The 17,900-nt window shown below is 39.9% G+C and overlaps 1 protein-coding gene across 5 annotated transcripts in view; it reads right to left on the reverse strand.

Annotated features, from left to right (window-relative positions):
* Nucleotides 1-17,900, reverse strand: part of pvrl2l (PVR cell adhesion molecule related 2 like) — a 309,345-nt gene that overhangs the window by 109,020 nt on the left and 182,425 nt on the right. The window contains exon 7 of one of the 5 annotated variants that reach the window (XM_044138423.1): nucleotides 1,835-7,154. The exons of the other annotated variants lie outside the window; for them this stretch is intronic. Within the exon in view, the coding sequence (XP_043994358.1) occupies nucleotides 6,535-7,154 (620 nt within the window). The 3' untranslated portion in view covers nucleotides 1,835-6,534. Of the gene's footprint in view, nucleotides 1-1,834; nucleotides 7,155-17,900 lie in introns of those variants that run through there. 5 annotated transcript variants of the gene reach the window in all.

A 17,900-nucleotide genomic window follows, 5' to 3' on the forward strand; every position in this document is an offset into this window, starting at 1 on the left:
CAGCTTTCGTTGTTAGAGCCGTAAATCCCATCCTGGAAAATATCTCGCTCCTTTTCACATCTCTGTCCTGTCTGTGCTGCAGCCAACAGATCAGGCTTCACAAGTTACAAATCTGGCCGTCTCTAACTCCTGGATCCGAGGCGGATAACTTCGTTTTTCCAGGCGCACTCAGTCTCAGTAGGGTTAAACACAAAAAAAGCTAACTGCTGCTGTCTTCTCATGCTCTCTGTGGGGAAAATGGTTTCAGTTTCTGCCCAGCTTCTGCTCTTTTCAGACTCCATGTCTCTAATCTGAGAAGAGAAAGTCTCCTTTTCTCTCCCGGCCTGTTTGGTATTCCCCAGATGGAGCACAGAACTACCACCCTGCCCTCCCTTCTGGCCCCTTTTCCTTTCTGACAGAGCCAACTGACCTGTTACTGAGCGCTCTGCATGGAGTGGGGGCCAACACTCACAGAGGCAAGGACAAGACTCTACAGGGGTGAGGCTCATGAGAGCAGCCTCCAGCGGCACATGCGACATGAGGCGCCATGGTGAGCTAAAGATCAGAGAGGGGGACGTGTAATTATCACATCCCACTTTCAGCTGGCCGCAGGAACAGCAAGGGGAAAAAAATCAATACAAGGGAATCATGGAGGTGTGAAAAAAGATCAAACATGTTCTAATATATTCAAACAGTATTTTATATTCTGTTACTGGATTCTTAGGTGATATGTTCCTTCAAGGGGGCAGTATTATGTATTTTCCAGGCACATGGTGCCATTTTCTAGCACAAATATCTATTTTACCTTCAGTTGTTATAAAAATGTTGCATATATCAAATATAACTTAAAAAAAACGTTGAAATTGGGCCTCTGTCGCTTCAAAAACTCCTACTCTATTAACCCTTTAACAGTTTTTACCAGTGTTGCTTTGAGAAGTAGTTCCTTTAATGAGCTCAGCAGTCCCACCAGGTGTTTGCTAATTGCCGCTGGCTAGTCTGAAGGAGTTGAGTGGGGGAAGTTTGTTTTTGGAAATCTTAAATCAGGAAACAAAAGGTATGATTTCCCCCATTAATTCCCTTCTGCACCATCATGTACTGAAGGATTGCAGAAAAAGCCTGACCCCGATACCAAATGGCACCAATACAGAAAGAATGCATGTCCGAAAATATCATCGTAAAGGTAAGTTATTAAAAAAATATTTCAGAAAATATTTAGGTTCATCCTAAACATGAAGGGGTCAGGTTGTACAATGATGACTTGCAGAGGGAACCAACGCCTTTCTGAGGGACGTCCATCAGACCAGCTGTCTACTTCATAATTGTATGGGACTTTTAAAAGTCCTAATTCTGACTTTATTTCTTGAAAGTCTAATCACAATTCTGAAATCAAAGTCAGAATCTTTTCCAGAAACCCTTCTCTTCATCTGTACTTTCCCAGCTGAATATCTAAAATTATTTAACTTCTTAATCATTCAAATTTGCTGAAACAAAGCTGTATTTGCATATATAATGGAAAAGCCTCTGGAATAAACTGCATGATAAACAGACAGATTGAACATTACAGTGTTATTTAAAACAACTGCAGCAAACTGCACAGAACAGTATGTGGTGTTACATAATGAGCATCCAGGTGTGATGGTGGATGTAACTGAAGGTGCTGTGACAAAGCAAGTGTACAGTTTTTGTGTAGAGTCTGCAGAACCAGAAATAGGTCCCTGTGGCAGGTCTGTTGAAGAAGCTAAACACAGCAAATCAGAGCAGGTGCAGCAAGGAGGAAAGTTGAGGCAGGTTGGTATTTATGGACTGATAAGACAGAGCAGAATAATTAATTACCAGATTCTCTGCAGAGTCGTTTTGAAATGCTTTTCTTTTATTGAAACTGGGTTGTGCTGAAACAAAAAGTTATGACCGATGACAATTTTCTCGCTGAGGGTGCATCCATGCTACAAGACTCTGGGAATAATTAGGCACCAAATTTGTGAGCCCCGTTTAATATTACCTTTAGAAATCCCTGGAGAAACAAAACTGAGACCAGATGCTGGATATAGTCACATGGAGCCCTCAAAAAGCCGGGGCTTTTATTTTTACCCATACCTCTAACAAAAATATCTCCATTTAGATATAATACAGCACTGTAAACAAAACAGAAATAACTGTCTCTCTCAATTTACACTCAGACAGATATCATATAGTTACTGGAAACATTTTATTCTTGGAGCAAGGATGCACCCCACAGAGTCCTAAATAAAACCCCACATCTCATTTTTTCAGTAGGGAGACAATAAACACAATATGTGTAAGAACTGAAGTTACACTATAGCTGTCTGCAAGTCATTTCAACATAATTGGCAGCTTGTGCAGACAAAGGATGCAGCTGTATGTAGAGTCTCCACTGAAATATTTAGTAAGAAAGCAGATACAACTGTCTCATTTACAGAACAACAGATTGCACAGTATGTCCAACATCAATCAGCAACAAGGGAACTGCTCGGCGGTGGAAGAGCTGAACCAGCTTTCCTTTATAACAGAAAAAAAATCAATATAAAATCCAAACATTTCAGCTCTTGATTTAATGGCAAAACTGCAGATTTCCAACCCACATGACAGTAGTTACAGTTCATGTTGAGGAATAACAGCTATAGTATGTTGACAATACTTTTTTCTTTCACAGTACACTGGATCATGAGAATATGAAAAAGGAGAGATTAAAACATTCATTGGAAATTCCCTTTTTTCTGTTATTCTTTATGTTGAAACTGATGAAACATCTGAAAAACCATTTTAAGTGCAGAGCTTCTGCAGGGTGTTATAGAGTTATTACAAGTCTAATTTGATATCTAGGCTGTAAATTTGAAACTTAGTTCATTTATTCCATCTTCTAACGGATGTTTAAACGTTTTGTTTTGAGAAACAAAACTCTTCTGGTCCAGCTGAGGAATTTAGGCATTATTATGCATTAACTACTAGAGCTAAAGATGAACTATCGGCCTGATAGTTCATCTTTACACTAGAAAGAGTCCTGTCATTATCATCTTGATTCATTGTGACAATCTAATGATATTTAAAAACTCAAAAACTGTATTGTTGGAACTGTTAGTTTTACTATTTTCTCCACATTTTGAGAGCATCAACATGTTGGAAAATGTGATTATAGTTAATAATGAGGGAACAGGGACAGCAAATACTTTAGATCTCTTCTAAAAATGCTTCTAACCAAATATGCCTTAATATGCACTAATAAGCACAGTGAAGCCTGCACTACCACAAAACCTAACATTGATGGATTTCTTTATTTCTGTTATTGAGCGTTCAGCCAATCAGGACCTAGAAAAATAAATGGGATCCCAGATTGGTTGCTCTGCAAACGTCCGCCAACAGCATGTGAAGTACATAGAGTTTAGCTATTTATTTAGATATTATCCACTAAAAGAATCCATAAATACAGTTTTTCCATGAATCATTTGGACTCATGTTCCACAGAAAAGTCTGAGTAGTCGGGGCTCCACTGCAGTTCTAAATACTGTGTACAGGTTAGTGATAAAAATCACAATACTTTATGTATTTGGTGTCCTTAAGATGCCTGTTTGAAATGTTTTTCAAGAGTAGTATTTGTGTTTGTGTGTCTGATTGTTTCATACACTCACAGTCAAACAGCTACCAAAAAAAAGAGGCTGGAAATATTTTTATGTCGTAACTTTTATCGTTTTTATGATGCTCCATAAGATATTGTAATAAAATGTGACGCTTTGCTGCAGTTTGTTTAGGGAGTTAAAACGTTATTCCCGGTCATGTTCTCTATCAGAGGTGAATGTTAAACACCATTAAGCTTGGAAAAAGGGATATCAACAGCTTTGTCAAAAAACTACTGACGTTGGACTATCACGTGATGTGATAGATTAAAAATAAGGCATAATAAGTATTATTTTGTAAATCCTTTTGCAGAAACCCTTTAGTTCACTGTTTTGTTCATTGCAACAAACAACTTGTAATAAACAAAGTGTGTAAAGCAGATCGTTTTCAGTTTTAATGGCAGATTTGATGGAAACAGTGCTGACCTTGAATAAAGTGAACACTGTTGAGTGTAGTTTACACTGTGTGCTGCATCTACAATGCTTAATGCCTTTTTAAAACTTAATTTAACTAACTTGGCCTGGGCCAGTTTTCATTTAATAAAAATCCTATTTTTTACAACAGCTTTTCGCCTGATCTTTCTGATTTAGAGTTAATTTTTCTGAGCAGTTAATGAGTTTTCTGTGGCTTGAAATGTTTCAGTTCCCTCCATGTGGAAGCCCGTCTACGTTCCTCTGTGATGGTTTTCCTGGATGGGTCACCTCACCGCTACAGTGACATAAAAATGATTCACACAAGCTGTTAATTAAAATGTTTTCTCAAATGAAATGTTTTATTTACACCTGATCTTCAGAGACTTCAGTCTTTACTTACTGCATTATATTTCTCACATAAATTGCTGTGCTTTATTTACTGCTACATTCAACTTGTAATTTCTCAAGAGAAACAGGAAACTGGCTGGAAAACATTTCAAATAAGCCTGAAACACAAAGAGGGGAAAACACGTAGCTTCATCTCTGGTAAACAATCAGAGCTGCAGAGCTTGTGTCTTAAAACATTTCTGTTTTTAACGCTTGTTAATCTGAAAATATGTTAAAAAAAATTTAAAAAAAATCTCATTCTGACTTTTTAGAAATACATTGAAAATTTTGTGTTCCAGATTTGCCACAAATAATTTCAGGCTCATCTTCCCAGATTTTCAAAAGATAAATTTGTAATCTCAGAAGAAGATCTAATCTAAAACTGCTCTTAAGCCTTATAGGATATTTATTAAATCTGTATTTTTTGCATCATATTGCACCCGAGCGTAGGAGTTATACGCTAATTAAAGCTCTTTAGCCTTTCATGTTTACCTGAACTACGTTTTTCAGATTAATATCAGATTAGCACATCTCCAGTGCATCCTGAAGAACAGATTACTGTCCACTTTATTAGGCCCACCATTGACCTTCAGGAGCAATTGTAGGTTTGAAATACAGCTGTGATCAACCACATCTGGATCCTGCTGCCATGTGATTGGCTGATTTGCTACCTGTCTTAATGAGTGACTGAATAGGTGTGACTAATAAAGAGGCCGGTGAGTGTGAGCCCAATGTCGCCCCCAAAAGGTTTTCTGATCTAAACTTGGAGTTGTGGCTCAATACTTCACTGGAATCCTTCGGTAAGATTACAGCTTTACTATTTCTAACAAAGCTTGAATATGCTAACATACATTGTGTAAGTGAGAAATTGTTTGATTTTCTTTTCTTTAATAATCATAAATGCATCTTGAATATTTAATAATCAGAAAAAGACCCTAAAACATTCAAAAGGCCCTGAAAAAGTGATAAGTGACATCCGATAACCTCCAACAATGCTGGTGGATATCTCACTCAACACATGGAGCCCAAATAAAAAAAACAGAATTATCATATAAAACTGGAACATAAAACAACTGAACAGTCCTCTAAGGAAGGAAACAAGGGGGAAGAAAGTAAATAAGGTAAAACAAAAAGAAGGAAGTAGAGTTGGAAACAAAGAAAAGCAACTTTTTTATTCATTTAATGAGTCATTACAGACTCAACATGAAACTTTGTGAAACCCCCCAAGGCTCTCGGTGCATCTTTTTCCAAGCAAGATCAACACCATTACACAAGAGCAACAACAACAACAACAACATCTACAACAACAACAGCAACAACTGTGCTACAGTGACACACCGCCCAATATACGGATGATGCACATCATTAACACCACAGCCAGCCACACATTAGCACACACTGGTAAGTCTGTCATGTGACTCAGCATGGGGCCCCGCACTTCAGTGGCTCCCATCGGGAAACCAGGTGGTGTCGCAGGGAGCGAGCCCCCAGTAGAGCCAGCATTCGGCGATTAAGAAGGAGTCTCTCACTGTTGCCAGGACGACAAGTTTAGTCTTTCAGAGGTTTTTTTTATATAAATTCAAGTTCAGGTTTCGTCACAAGAGCAACAGCAAAATCCACAGAAGCTGTTAAGTTGAAGATTTTACATCAATCTGGGTGATTTTGTGATGTTTATGCGATTTCTGGTAATGTTTACAGTACAAACACTGGAGTCACTCTGCACATAATCACACAGCGAAGCTGAAGCGAGAAGAACGTAGCGATAAGCAGCGTAGAGTCAAGAGTTCGCTAAGGTTTCTGACTGGATCAAGTCTCCCCTGGTTACAGTTTAACACGGTCACAAACTGAGCCACAGCGCACAACTTTTGCCTCACAAGCATCACAACAACTTCTTTCTGTTTTTATTGTTCTCGTAGTCCTCTTTAGACAGTAATATACAGGAACTGTGAAGCATAGAGGAAATTACTGATGGCAACTCTGCAGTCAGGTTGGAGTTTAAGCAGGTAGGTGTCGAGCTAATGGAGGCGATTTGAATTTTAGTGCTGAACAGGAAGTTGTTTTCAACTCCCTCACTTCCTCCATCTCATCCTCTGATTTCCAGACTCTTCTTCTCCTCTCCACATCCTCAGACATAAATGGCAGTCCGGGAGATGACGGAGCCGTCCCTCTGGGACTCCATGTCGTCGTCGAGGTACACATCCATTTCTGCTTCGCCGCCATGACCCCTGTGGGCATGATACGCCGGAGGCAGCGCGTTCCCGCCGCCTCCAAATCGATTGTATCGCTCGTCTTCCTCCTCGATGCTGTCATCCAGGTTAAACTTCCTCCTCTCAGCTTCATCCATCTCACCGCAGAGCAGGATGTCATGGGGGGTGAGCCGGTTTCCGGCTGGAGCGTGATGGAGGTGGTGGTGGTAGCTGTTGGGTTTCTCTGTCAGGGTCCCAGTGGCGTCGCAGCCCTCCCGGTACGTGTACACCGGCCCGTTGTTGTTCGCCCCGGTTCCGTTCTTGCTGCCGTTTCCGGAGCCGGTGAATAGCAGGCGGGCTTTGTTGCCGTAGTCCGAACCGTTGCTGCCTCCGTTGCCCGCCGCCACAGAGTCCCCGCTGCTGGGGAAGCCCCGCCTCTGTTGGCGGCGGCTGCGGGTCAGGAGGACAACAACGAGAGTCACGACCAATAGGAGAGCCAGGAGGGAGCCGATGACCGCGCCCGCCACTGCGCCGGCACTGGACGGATCCTCCAAGGCTTCTGCAGAGGGGATGGAGGGGTTGAAATGAGGGAGTGAGTGGAGGAAGAGAAAAAGGAAGGAATTGATGGCTGTAGTTCTTCTTCTATTGTAAGTGGTGATGACAGCACGTGTGTTACAATCCTCTTACAAGTGTGTGGTAATGTTCTTCTCAGTGTAATCCCTTGGTGAGGGTGCAGTCATTGCTGGGATCAGGCTGAATTGGACTCATTCACTCTCCCAGCTGCTTTTTGTGCGACATTTTTCTCTACATTTATGTCTGTCCAGCTGTCGGTTCCCCTTTTGTTGCCCTCTCCCTGCTTTTTTGGGCAGCTGGAGGGGGGTCAAGCCTTTTCAACTTTGGGTTGGTGTGAGCCAAGTTTGCTTCTCCACTCATGTTTCAGTTGAATATTGAAACACGAATGAAGTCGAGCATACAACATCAGCGAACACAGGTTTGCTTTGGACCTTATTTTTGTCTCTGAAATGGATTAAAGGTTTTCGGTCCAGCAGAGCGACACAGACAGACACAGAAGCAGAACCAGAACAGAGAGGTGAGGGTGTTAATTGAGGAGAATGAAATGAGCACAATTGTGCCTGGAAAATGTTTAACATCCCCAAGCCCTTCCAGTTTGATCCTGCCTAATTCCCTTTCTCCCATTTGTACACGCTCCACATGCCCTTTAGCTCCCCTCTCATTGTTCTCTGCTGTCACTGGCTTTCTCCATCTGACTGTTACTGGTCAGCTAGTCAAACCATTGGGCAAAATAATCACCTGCTGTTAACCTGGGACCCCATCCAGACTTCACTGACAGGCAGCACACAAAGGTACAAGTCCACACTGCAGAAAGGTTAATGCATGGCAGTTTTTAGGAGGATTCTGAGTAGAAATGAGAACGAAAAAAAGCATCTGGCTCAGATAATGTTGATCTGGACGAGCAGATTCATGCAGAGCTAAAAGACAATATCAAACCAACCATGTGGGAGAATACAGTTCCTCTAAAAAGAGAGCATCACCCAGTAAAACCCCAGGTTTCAGCAATGCAAAGGCTTGATGAGACATAAAACAAACCTGCAACAGGAAAATATCTAAAATATGGGTGTGTACATAAATTATTACTACGCTGCAGCACCTTTCCATTTACATTCAGGTCAAGCCTTCCCTAGAAGGAGTCTGTTAGCATCCCATACTTTAGCATGCAATATCAGCTAACAAGCAAAATTTTCCAAATATCTAACACTGATATTGGACATTGCTAATCTGCAACCATTTTCACGTGACGCAACAGATGAAGTTGTGAACTGTGGTTGAGTTTTCTAAAACTTTCCACCCATAAAGTCATTGTTCTATTGATTTGATAATTGTATTATCTATCTATTTAGGTTTGATCTATAATTTCATCTCTTCTTGGATTCAAATAAACTCCTCCCTCTTCTGCTTTTGTACCAAAAGGGTTTGGGTCAAAACGGACTGATATTTGGAACTGTTCACAACTTCTTGTTCCATAACAAACAGTCCAGGCCAATTAACTGAAAAACAACCCAATGTGTCTTGAAATTCTTGCAGTATTTGGTTTCATCAGATCATAATTTTACCCTCGACATTTTAGCCATACCTGGATGATTTCATTTGGAGGAAAGGTTTCAGTCTTCCAACTTCTTAGTTTGTACAAATGTAGAGTACATTAGATTTTCTTACATGCAGAACATGACTAATAGTGGATAAAAATGTTGTCAGAACTGCCTGAGCTCTTGGTGCCACTTCTGATCCACTTTCTTATGATTTTTCTATTCAGAATAGATAATTTTTTCAGCTGTTGTTACATTATTTATTTAAAATTTTGCTAGTTATTGATGACAGCACTTATGTACAATAAGATCATTTAGTCCTTGAAACCTTTTGCATACTCTAGCTGCAGGATGATTGTTTATGTCACCAACCCCAGCCATTGTAACAGGGGTGTGTAAACTTTTCACATCCACTTTAAGTATGCAATTACACACGGCCATTTTTTTCTCTTTGTAGTTGAATTACATGCAGACTTCCCTTTGAGAAGCTGTACAATCACAGGAAAGCAGAATAGCAGCACGTCTGAGCTCCTTTTTGTTTTATGCAAATGACTCCCTGGTTCTGCCAGCTCCCCTGGAAAACACAGCCAGGCACGCCAATCAAGCAATCCAAGGTTCAATCAAATGATGCTGTTAGGGTATATGTGCAAGAGAAGCAACATTATGTGAATGACATTGTTTTCCTTCAAAGATATCACATTGGACATTGGATAATGACCTCTTTGCAGCTGCAAAGTGTGGTTATGCTAACAGAACCAGCAGGGGGACGTCACTACAACTGGGCCTGGATTGAGAGCCTGTGATTCATGCAAATTGTTCATTCTGACAGTGCAGAGGGAAAAACAGATGAAAGAAGAGAGGAGCTTAGCAAAGGGACAGCAGAGGAAGCCTGAGTAGGTTTTTGGTGGAGGGAATAGAGAATAAAGTTGAAAGGAGAGGGCTGGTTGGTTTTAAAACACTCTCTGTTGGTTCACATGGGAAGATGATGGCAGGATGACACAGACCGGCTGTGAGAGCAAGGTGGGGCTCAGGGGAAAGGAAATGATAGCTCAATTATGAGGCAGTGTGACTTAATGTCATGTTTTGATAGTTGATTCTATGTTGCATCGTGTTTCTGTGTTTGATATGATGTAAAGCACTTTGAAATGCCTTGCTGCTGAAATGTGCTATACAAATGAAAATTTGATTGGATTTTTGAATTTGATATTTGATTGAAGTGATAGAATATATTAAGGATGATGAATCCAACTTTCCCTGTCCTACTTTCCCCTCTTTTTAAACTTACAGATTGGCATTGAAACACAACATGTGGGCCAAAGTGATATTTATTTTTATTGCACCATTTATATTTTAGGCATTAGTGGCATTTATCAAGTGCCTGGGAGACAGAGAGACAGCTGAATAATTGCCTTTTGTGAGAGGGCCTTTGGTGGCTGTCATCCTTCTGTTAATCAAGTGCTAAAAAGTCCATTATTCTGTATAGGCTATACAGACAATGCACCTAAAAGGTCATTACAGCTGGCATGTTCATTTTTCAATGGATCAGGTCATACACAGGAGCAGTGTGAATTTCTCTCCATTTTTCTACAAAACCTAATGACTGCTGATATTTTAACTAAAATTATGCATAAAGCAACTATCTTCTGCAACTAAGAGCAATCAGTTCTCCCCTTAAATTAAACAAAGACACATATTTGTTTTCAACACCTATGTTCTTCTATTTGCAATAAGATTACTCAAGAAAAAACACAAAAATGACGACATTAACACTAAGAATATCAGATGGTAAATATGAGCATAGATAATGGTCCATATTATGAATTAGCACAACATAAATAAACTGAATTGAGCTGAAATTGAATGTTAACCAGCTGTTCTTTCAAAGAACAGACAATAAACATGCAGTTAGCTTAGAGAAAGCCCTCTTGCTTGCTATTTGTTTAGACTAGGGGCCATATTGTCCAGATGTTAGCTTAGAAACTAGCCTGTTAGCTTTGTAGTTATCCCACCCTCCATTAATTAGCCTTGATTTTCCCCTGAGAACTTTTCTGACTTTTCCACACTAACCAGTCACTCTGACGGCTGTCTCCTGCTAATTCTGTACCGTCTGTTTCTTCTCCACAAACCACTCGGTAGCTGTCTTGAAGTCAGAAACTTCTCCTGTATTTGTCCCCCAGTGTGAAAGGGCAAACAACCTGAAGTATCCCGCATGCGCAGTAGAGGGCGCAGTAGAGGGCGCAATAGCGTCAGCGTTCTCAGTGTTTTGCCATCCGCCATTAAAAGAAGAAGTGCTCAGTGTTTTCTGAAGTAAAAATGGACGCCAACAGCGGAGCATAGCTTACACTTTTGGAGTTGTTGTCCGACTGGAGGCAACATATTAACAACTTAATCCTCATTACAGTTCGCCATGGTTGTTATTTTATTCCCGTTTGTGTGCATCAGGATACAGTATAGTAAAATTTGTCGAGTATCAGTGACGTTCAGGTCGGATGAATGCGACCTGGACGTTGGGTCGCATTTGAACCGGGTCGCATTGGGAAGGAAACCGACCTGTGTTTTTAAACTATCATGAAAAAATCAGATACAGGTCGCATTATGTCAAAAAATCGTAATTGGGTCACTTCAGGCTGAAAGGTCTTTGAGCCATTATCACAAAATGCTGCGTAAATTCAATTCATTTAATATTAAATTTTAAATATTTAAACATTTCCCATCTCCACTCCATTAATTCAAAGAAAAAAAAATATTGATTGACACTCTCTAATAATGAATGCATTAATGTTTAATTTAATCACTTATCATCCATCAAAACCGGATATAGCATGTAAATGCTTTACAAGGATGGCAGAAGTGGATGTTATGTTTAGTGATGATTTTAATAGATGTAGGCTTTATGAGAGCGTTATCCGACATCATTTATTACAATCTAAGACACTAATGGATCCCAGTTTAGTGCCGACAGTAAAATGCCAGATTTACGATCAAAGTTTAATGTCAAATTCTTGTCAACCATGCTGCGAGACACTTTAGTAAACACTCTTCAGTGCGAATACTCCCCCAAAAAAAGTCAAAAGGAGAGGAGCCTATCATAAGCAAGAAAATAGGCCACGCTTGTCATCCTTATTTCTCGTCAACAGAGGCAGGCTGGATGCATTAAGAAGCACAGTGATAAATGTCACAGACAGAGGCAGGAGGGCTTAGATCAGTCTCTGTATTAGTGTCATGAACATGGAGGAGATTAGAGCAGAGGGAGAGCGAGAGACCCGTGAAAACTACCCATTTCTACTCGGCTCCACTCACAGCGGTTGGGATAATCTAAAGCAGATGATTTGAGATGTGGGGAAGCAAGGTGGAAAGAATTAGGGCTGAGAGGGACGGACAAACAGCCTCAGAGAGAGGCGTGGAAAACTAAAATAAACCCAAATCTGAATAATCGGAGGGTCTTCTTCTCTGCCTCTCTCCCTTTTTTCTGCACTTTTTTCATTCTCTGAAGTGGGGCATGAAAACAACACAGGCTGTCAGTTCACACCAACACAGAGAGGACCGACTCCAATTAAATTCTGCTTTTGGTCAAGGACGTCCAGTAATGTTGAAATTACTATGAACCAAACACTAAATTGCCGAATGAGGAAAAATATGAGAACAAAAAAGTGTCAGAGGATTTTAACAAGATAACCGACTTATCCACATTTCTTACTCTAGTCAGATACAAATATGAGACAGGACACTTTGTAATATATTCTATCATTTAGGGCTCTCTTGTGAGATTTAAATGTGTAATAATGATGGATTTTACTAGCAGGTTTAGACTAGAAGATGAGCCAAAGATAAGCATCTCTTTTAGCTTCCAGCATCTGAAATACTGCTTCCAGATTCAGAGCAAAAGTCTTTAGAAATGAAACAACCTTTTCCTTGGGAAGCCATCAACACATTAACATCATTCAAACCACATCTGTTCACAAGTACTGCACTAAAACCCGAAGGAGAGAAGTGAAAAAACAATATTTTAGTTTGAAAAGACTTCCGTTAGACTGAAGCTCAGAATAAACACAAAATAATTCCTGATAAACTACTTTGTGTTTGTTTAGTCTTTAAGCATAGCTTTCCTTTTTAAAGAGATAAAACGGTGTGATAAATATACACAAATTCTTGTGTTCAGTTTTTGTACAACAGTATTTGCATCATCAGTTTAAAAAGATTTAAATCAAGTTTTTAACAAGTGCAAAGCAAGAAACTTTGTAGCTCAAAAAGAAAATATGAACAAGTTTACTTTTCCTGACTACTAGACTTCCCAGGGCCAAAAACATTTGACCATCACAGTGACTACCTCAATAAAAATTGTTCTGGAACATGACGGTGTGTTTTAACACAAAATGGAGGTGGACAGACCTCAACAATGGACCAGTGGTTGAAAACTAAGTCATCTAAACTCAACTAAGGCCTGGAAAATTGAACCTGAATGAACCACAAGTCTTCTGGACTTCTGTCAGATAAATTAGTACAACAAAGCACCATGTTAGAAGAAATCTAACAGCACTACATACCAACTGTGAAGCACAGTGGTGGAGGGATGATGATCTGGGCCCGTTTTGTAACCACAGGACCTTCATTTTAGTCACTGAGTCGGCCATTAATCCATCTGTACATTCGAGTATTTTGGAGTCAAAAGTGAGATCAGTCCATCATCTGAAGCTCGATTCAAACAGGTTCATCAACAGAACCAGGATCCCAAACATTCAGAAAACAATCAGTTTTAAAGGCTTAAACTATTTTTGTTTAAAAACTTGTAAAACCAAAGAAATGATGAAAGAAACTTTATTATTAAAGATGGTTTAAAAATGTTTGGTACAAGTCAATTGTCCCACAATATCTGTCTGAATCTGATTAGCATTTATTCTTGGATGTCAAAGCAAACCAACTGAGCCATTTTTCCAATTACATGCTGGGTTTTTTCTAAATCAGACGGCCACAAGTGCGTGACGCCCATTAAAGGTGTTTATGCCATAGACATGTTGACTTGGCTCAGTGGGAACTGTGGAATAAAAAGTCTTTAAGTAGAGTTGAAGGAGCAAGTTTCTTCAGGTAAACATGGCAACATTGTTCCTGTGCAATTTAACATCATTACATTTAACAACTGGGTTCAGAATGATCTACCGCCTCCTTTAATCAACATGTTGGCTTTTTAAGTTTCCTTAACACAGAAATTCAAACTTTACACGCAGCAAAAGCAAAAATCTAATCCAGAAAACAAATCCCATGCAGGTATCGATTCACTCTAGTGTGTAGAAGTTGCTGATTAATTTAATGATATAATTAGAACAATAGAATATATGTGGTGGACATGATCATCCCAGTGATGTAAACATTGCAATCGAGGCTCAGACTCCAACGTCACAAGATGCTAATGCTGCACTGCAAAACCACAAAACATTACCAAGTACTTGTGGTCAAGTTTACAGCGCAGATATCAAAATGAAATATGATAAAAGTAATTTACAAGTAACTTTAAAACAAGATATAGGAACTTGTCCATCCATCCATCCATTTTCTGAACACCCTTCGTCCCTAATGGGGTCGGGAGGGTTGCTGGTTCCTCTCCAGCTGCGTCCCGGGCGAGAGGCGGGGTTCACCCTGGACAGGTCGCCAGTCTGTCGCATATAGGAACTTGTTTTAAGTCAATAATTTCTTAACGTATAGGAAAAATGTCTTGTTATTTAAGTAAAATAACCAGCCAGTGGAACAAGACTTTTTCATCAGTATTAACAAATTATTTGCATAATACAAACATCTATTACTTGTACGATAGGTTTGTCTTACTTCAAGCGTACTAAGATATTTGCAGTAGAAACTAGACTAAAAATAATTAAGATTTTGTGTTTTTGCAGTGTTTGATTTGTTCCAAAAGTTGGAGCTTAGAGCTGGAAATGATGTCACACTCGCATTGGGAACACTAATTAATAAAAGTTGATAATATATTTATCTTACTTTTATTGGTTAAAACACAAACAAAACAAACTCACAGATGTATATCTTTTACAGCAGTATTTAATACAAAGTTTACATCAGCAACCTTCATCATAATTTCTATTTGTTCAGTCAGACTGGAAGCGACACTCAGGGCTGCTCAATCAGCTCAAACTTTCTCAGATCAGAATTCCAACATCAACAAGAGATTTGCTGCATTTCTGACCGCAAAGAGACACAAGAGTACTTTGTCTTCTGACTGTGCATTTTGACAATGACTGAGTCACAGTACAAGTTCTATTCACAAAGAGGCAGAGAAGAAGAATTCATCCCACCGAGAGCATCAAAACCAACAAAGAATCAAATTCTCTGCAAAAACTCAAATAGTTTTTTCTCTTTGAAACAACTGTCATCTCACAAGCGTAGAGCTGCCACAGAGCTGACCCCAAAATAGTTGGAAAAATTACTCGTGTACACAGAAACGTGAAGAAGGCTTCACAAACACACAACAGAAACGCTCATTAAATGTTCTTTGTTTTGTTGTAGTTCCAACACACACGTTCTCTGGCAGCATTACACACACATGAGCACAGTGAGCTCTTAAAAGCTCCTATTAGCCTGAAGACAGCAGAAGCCTCAGAGTACATCTGTATCACACCTCTGACCCAGACACAGTAATTGTACATCACACACTCTGCTTAATTACCCCTGATGACACAGACAACCTTGCACACATGAAAACACACACACAGTCTATTAAATTACCCTCTGATGATCACTGATCTTTACACACACTTCATTTACCCCACAACTGAAAGGCGACAGACACACACTCACCTCTGAGCACACACACGCACACCCCCACGTCTTAGCACTGCCGTTTCCATGACAATCTCAATTATTTCCCCATGCAACCCCACGATGCCACAGCGAGAGGAAATTTCCCCTCTGAATCATCCTCAGTTCCTTCTCTTCATCAGGGATTCTGGCCACCGCTTTTCATCTACTGGCTCCTCACTTTTCATCAGTGAGGAAGCAATCAGAGGGTGGTCAGGAACGACGGAGAGACGGTAAGAAAGAAATTAAACTGTAAACCACACAAGAAGGAGACTGCAATGAAAGGAGGGGGGAAAGTCAAAACGACTTCTTAAGCATCTTGTTTTTGGTATTTTTCTTGGCCCATTGAGCCTCCCCGTGCTCTCTCCTCAGAGACTTTGGATTTTAAATGGATGCTTTCTGACACAGAGCAAACAGATGGGATGAGAACTAAAAGGCTCAGACAGACGGGAAGGAGAAAGTAGGAGAGAGGAGGGGGGGAGAGAAAGCGCAAAAACAGGGGAAGTAAACAAACCGGACACAGGATGCAAAAATGTATAATAGAGTACAACACACTTGGATTAAAAACAAGGCTCATGCAAGAGTTAGGAGAGAGTGAAAGCACGAGTGTACACACACATTAGGTCTAATTAAGTTTTTCCATTTTACTGCCTCCTGCAGGGGTTCTGAACTTCAGGGGTTATGCAAGTACCTCTCCACTTTCCTCTCAAGCTCTGCGCTTAGTTAGCACCCAGCTGCTGCACATGCAGGCTCTCATACAAACACTCAATAACTGACTCATTTACACACAAAAATAGACAACTCCTGGCTCCACTCGCCTTAATAAACCCCTTCTGCCTGAAGTATGCATGCACAACAACAACTAAAAAAGGTTGCAACCCCCCAAGTAAGATGCCTTTTTTCCCTTTGCAGACGGTTGCTGCCAAGTGGCACAAAAATCAACTCAACTCTGTTGAAAAGCTTCTGACTGCATATCTGCACACTGGTTTGCATTTTACGCAACATGGAAACAAATGTTCATCAGATTCAGACACGCCACCACAGAAATGTAAAGCTTATGAGGGAATGAACTCCAGCCAACAAGTTTACAGAGCTCAGATTAACAGTACGGTTGTAAAATACAGTCATAAAATCACACAGCAGGGCAACAAAACGGAGCCAACAGGACTCAGCATTGATTTCCAGCCCATGAACATCGACTAATGGTTGTCTTATGGTTTGAGTTTGTATTGCACACTACAAGTCTACTTTAAACAGCAGAAACTGATACTGAAAGCCAGACTGGTTTGCATCTACAACATAAAATACATTTGTTTCTGTGAGGCTTAAAATAATTGGGAGAGATGGATATCTTTGGTTTCCTTTAAGATAATGATCTGCTATAAAATATCTTCATTTTGAAGTCAGAACTGTGTATTTTTAGTACTTGGAGCAAACAAACTGTGAGCGACAGGGAAAAAGAGACGTGGACAATTTAGCTGGGCTTGAATTTGCTCCAACTAAAACCCGTTCATGTTAAAATCCACCAAACAGCTAACATGTGGTCTGCAACGATGACAGGAAGGGATAACACATTGAAGACCACTTTGTATGCTATTGTAAACACTAAGCTAGAATAAATAAATGACATGCCAGAAACCTAAATTCACAGTCAAACAGAATAAAGTCTTCCACTAAATTACAATCTTGAAACACTGAAAGACTTTACAGATGCTGCTCTAATGATTCAGGTTCAACACGACCAAGACAACGCAGCCAAGTGAAACAATCATGCAACAGAAGGTCATTATTAAAATTTTGATTTTTTCAATTTAGATAAAAGCTTATAAATGGGCAGATTTCTGAATATTTAACAAACTTTATAAATTTAACCAGAGGAATACTGAGTTAGTTTTACTGACATTAATTTGTTTTACTGACAAATTAATGGAAACATTTTCTGAGAATTTTGAACTTAATAATGTTGATTATATTAGTAGGCGAAGTTCCACCAGTGACAGAAAGAAAGCTGTAAACTAAAATATTTTGTGGAGCGGTTTGCTTTCACACTGCATCAAACGATCCAAACCCTTTGAGCAACCTGTTCCCCTCCTCGCCTGTGGTGGCGCTGCACCAAGAAACACTGATGTAAACAAAAATGGAATGTCTTTAGATTTTTGAGATCACAAGCCATTTCTTCATCTAGAGCTAGACTTGTACGTTTGTTTTGGCTGTATTTACCCAGCATGCCCTGTTCTGTAGCCTGCTTACTGCTTTTGGAGCAGTCTCCTGTCTACTTAACATTCACATATTGTGCTTGCTCCTGAGTGTATTCCCTTTTTCTAATGATGTCCAACTGATAAGAAACCCTGAAGCAGAGCCAGAACTCGCTGGAACACCTTCAGATTTTATAGAAAAAG

The sequence above is a fragment of the Gambusia affinis genome, linkage group LG14 (assembly GCF_019740435.1).
Source record: "Gambusia affinis linkage group LG14, SWU_Gaff_1.0, whole genome shotgun sequence".
NCBI lineage: Eukaryota > Metazoa > Chordata > Actinopteri > Cyprinodontiformes > Poeciliidae > Gambusia > Gambusia affinis.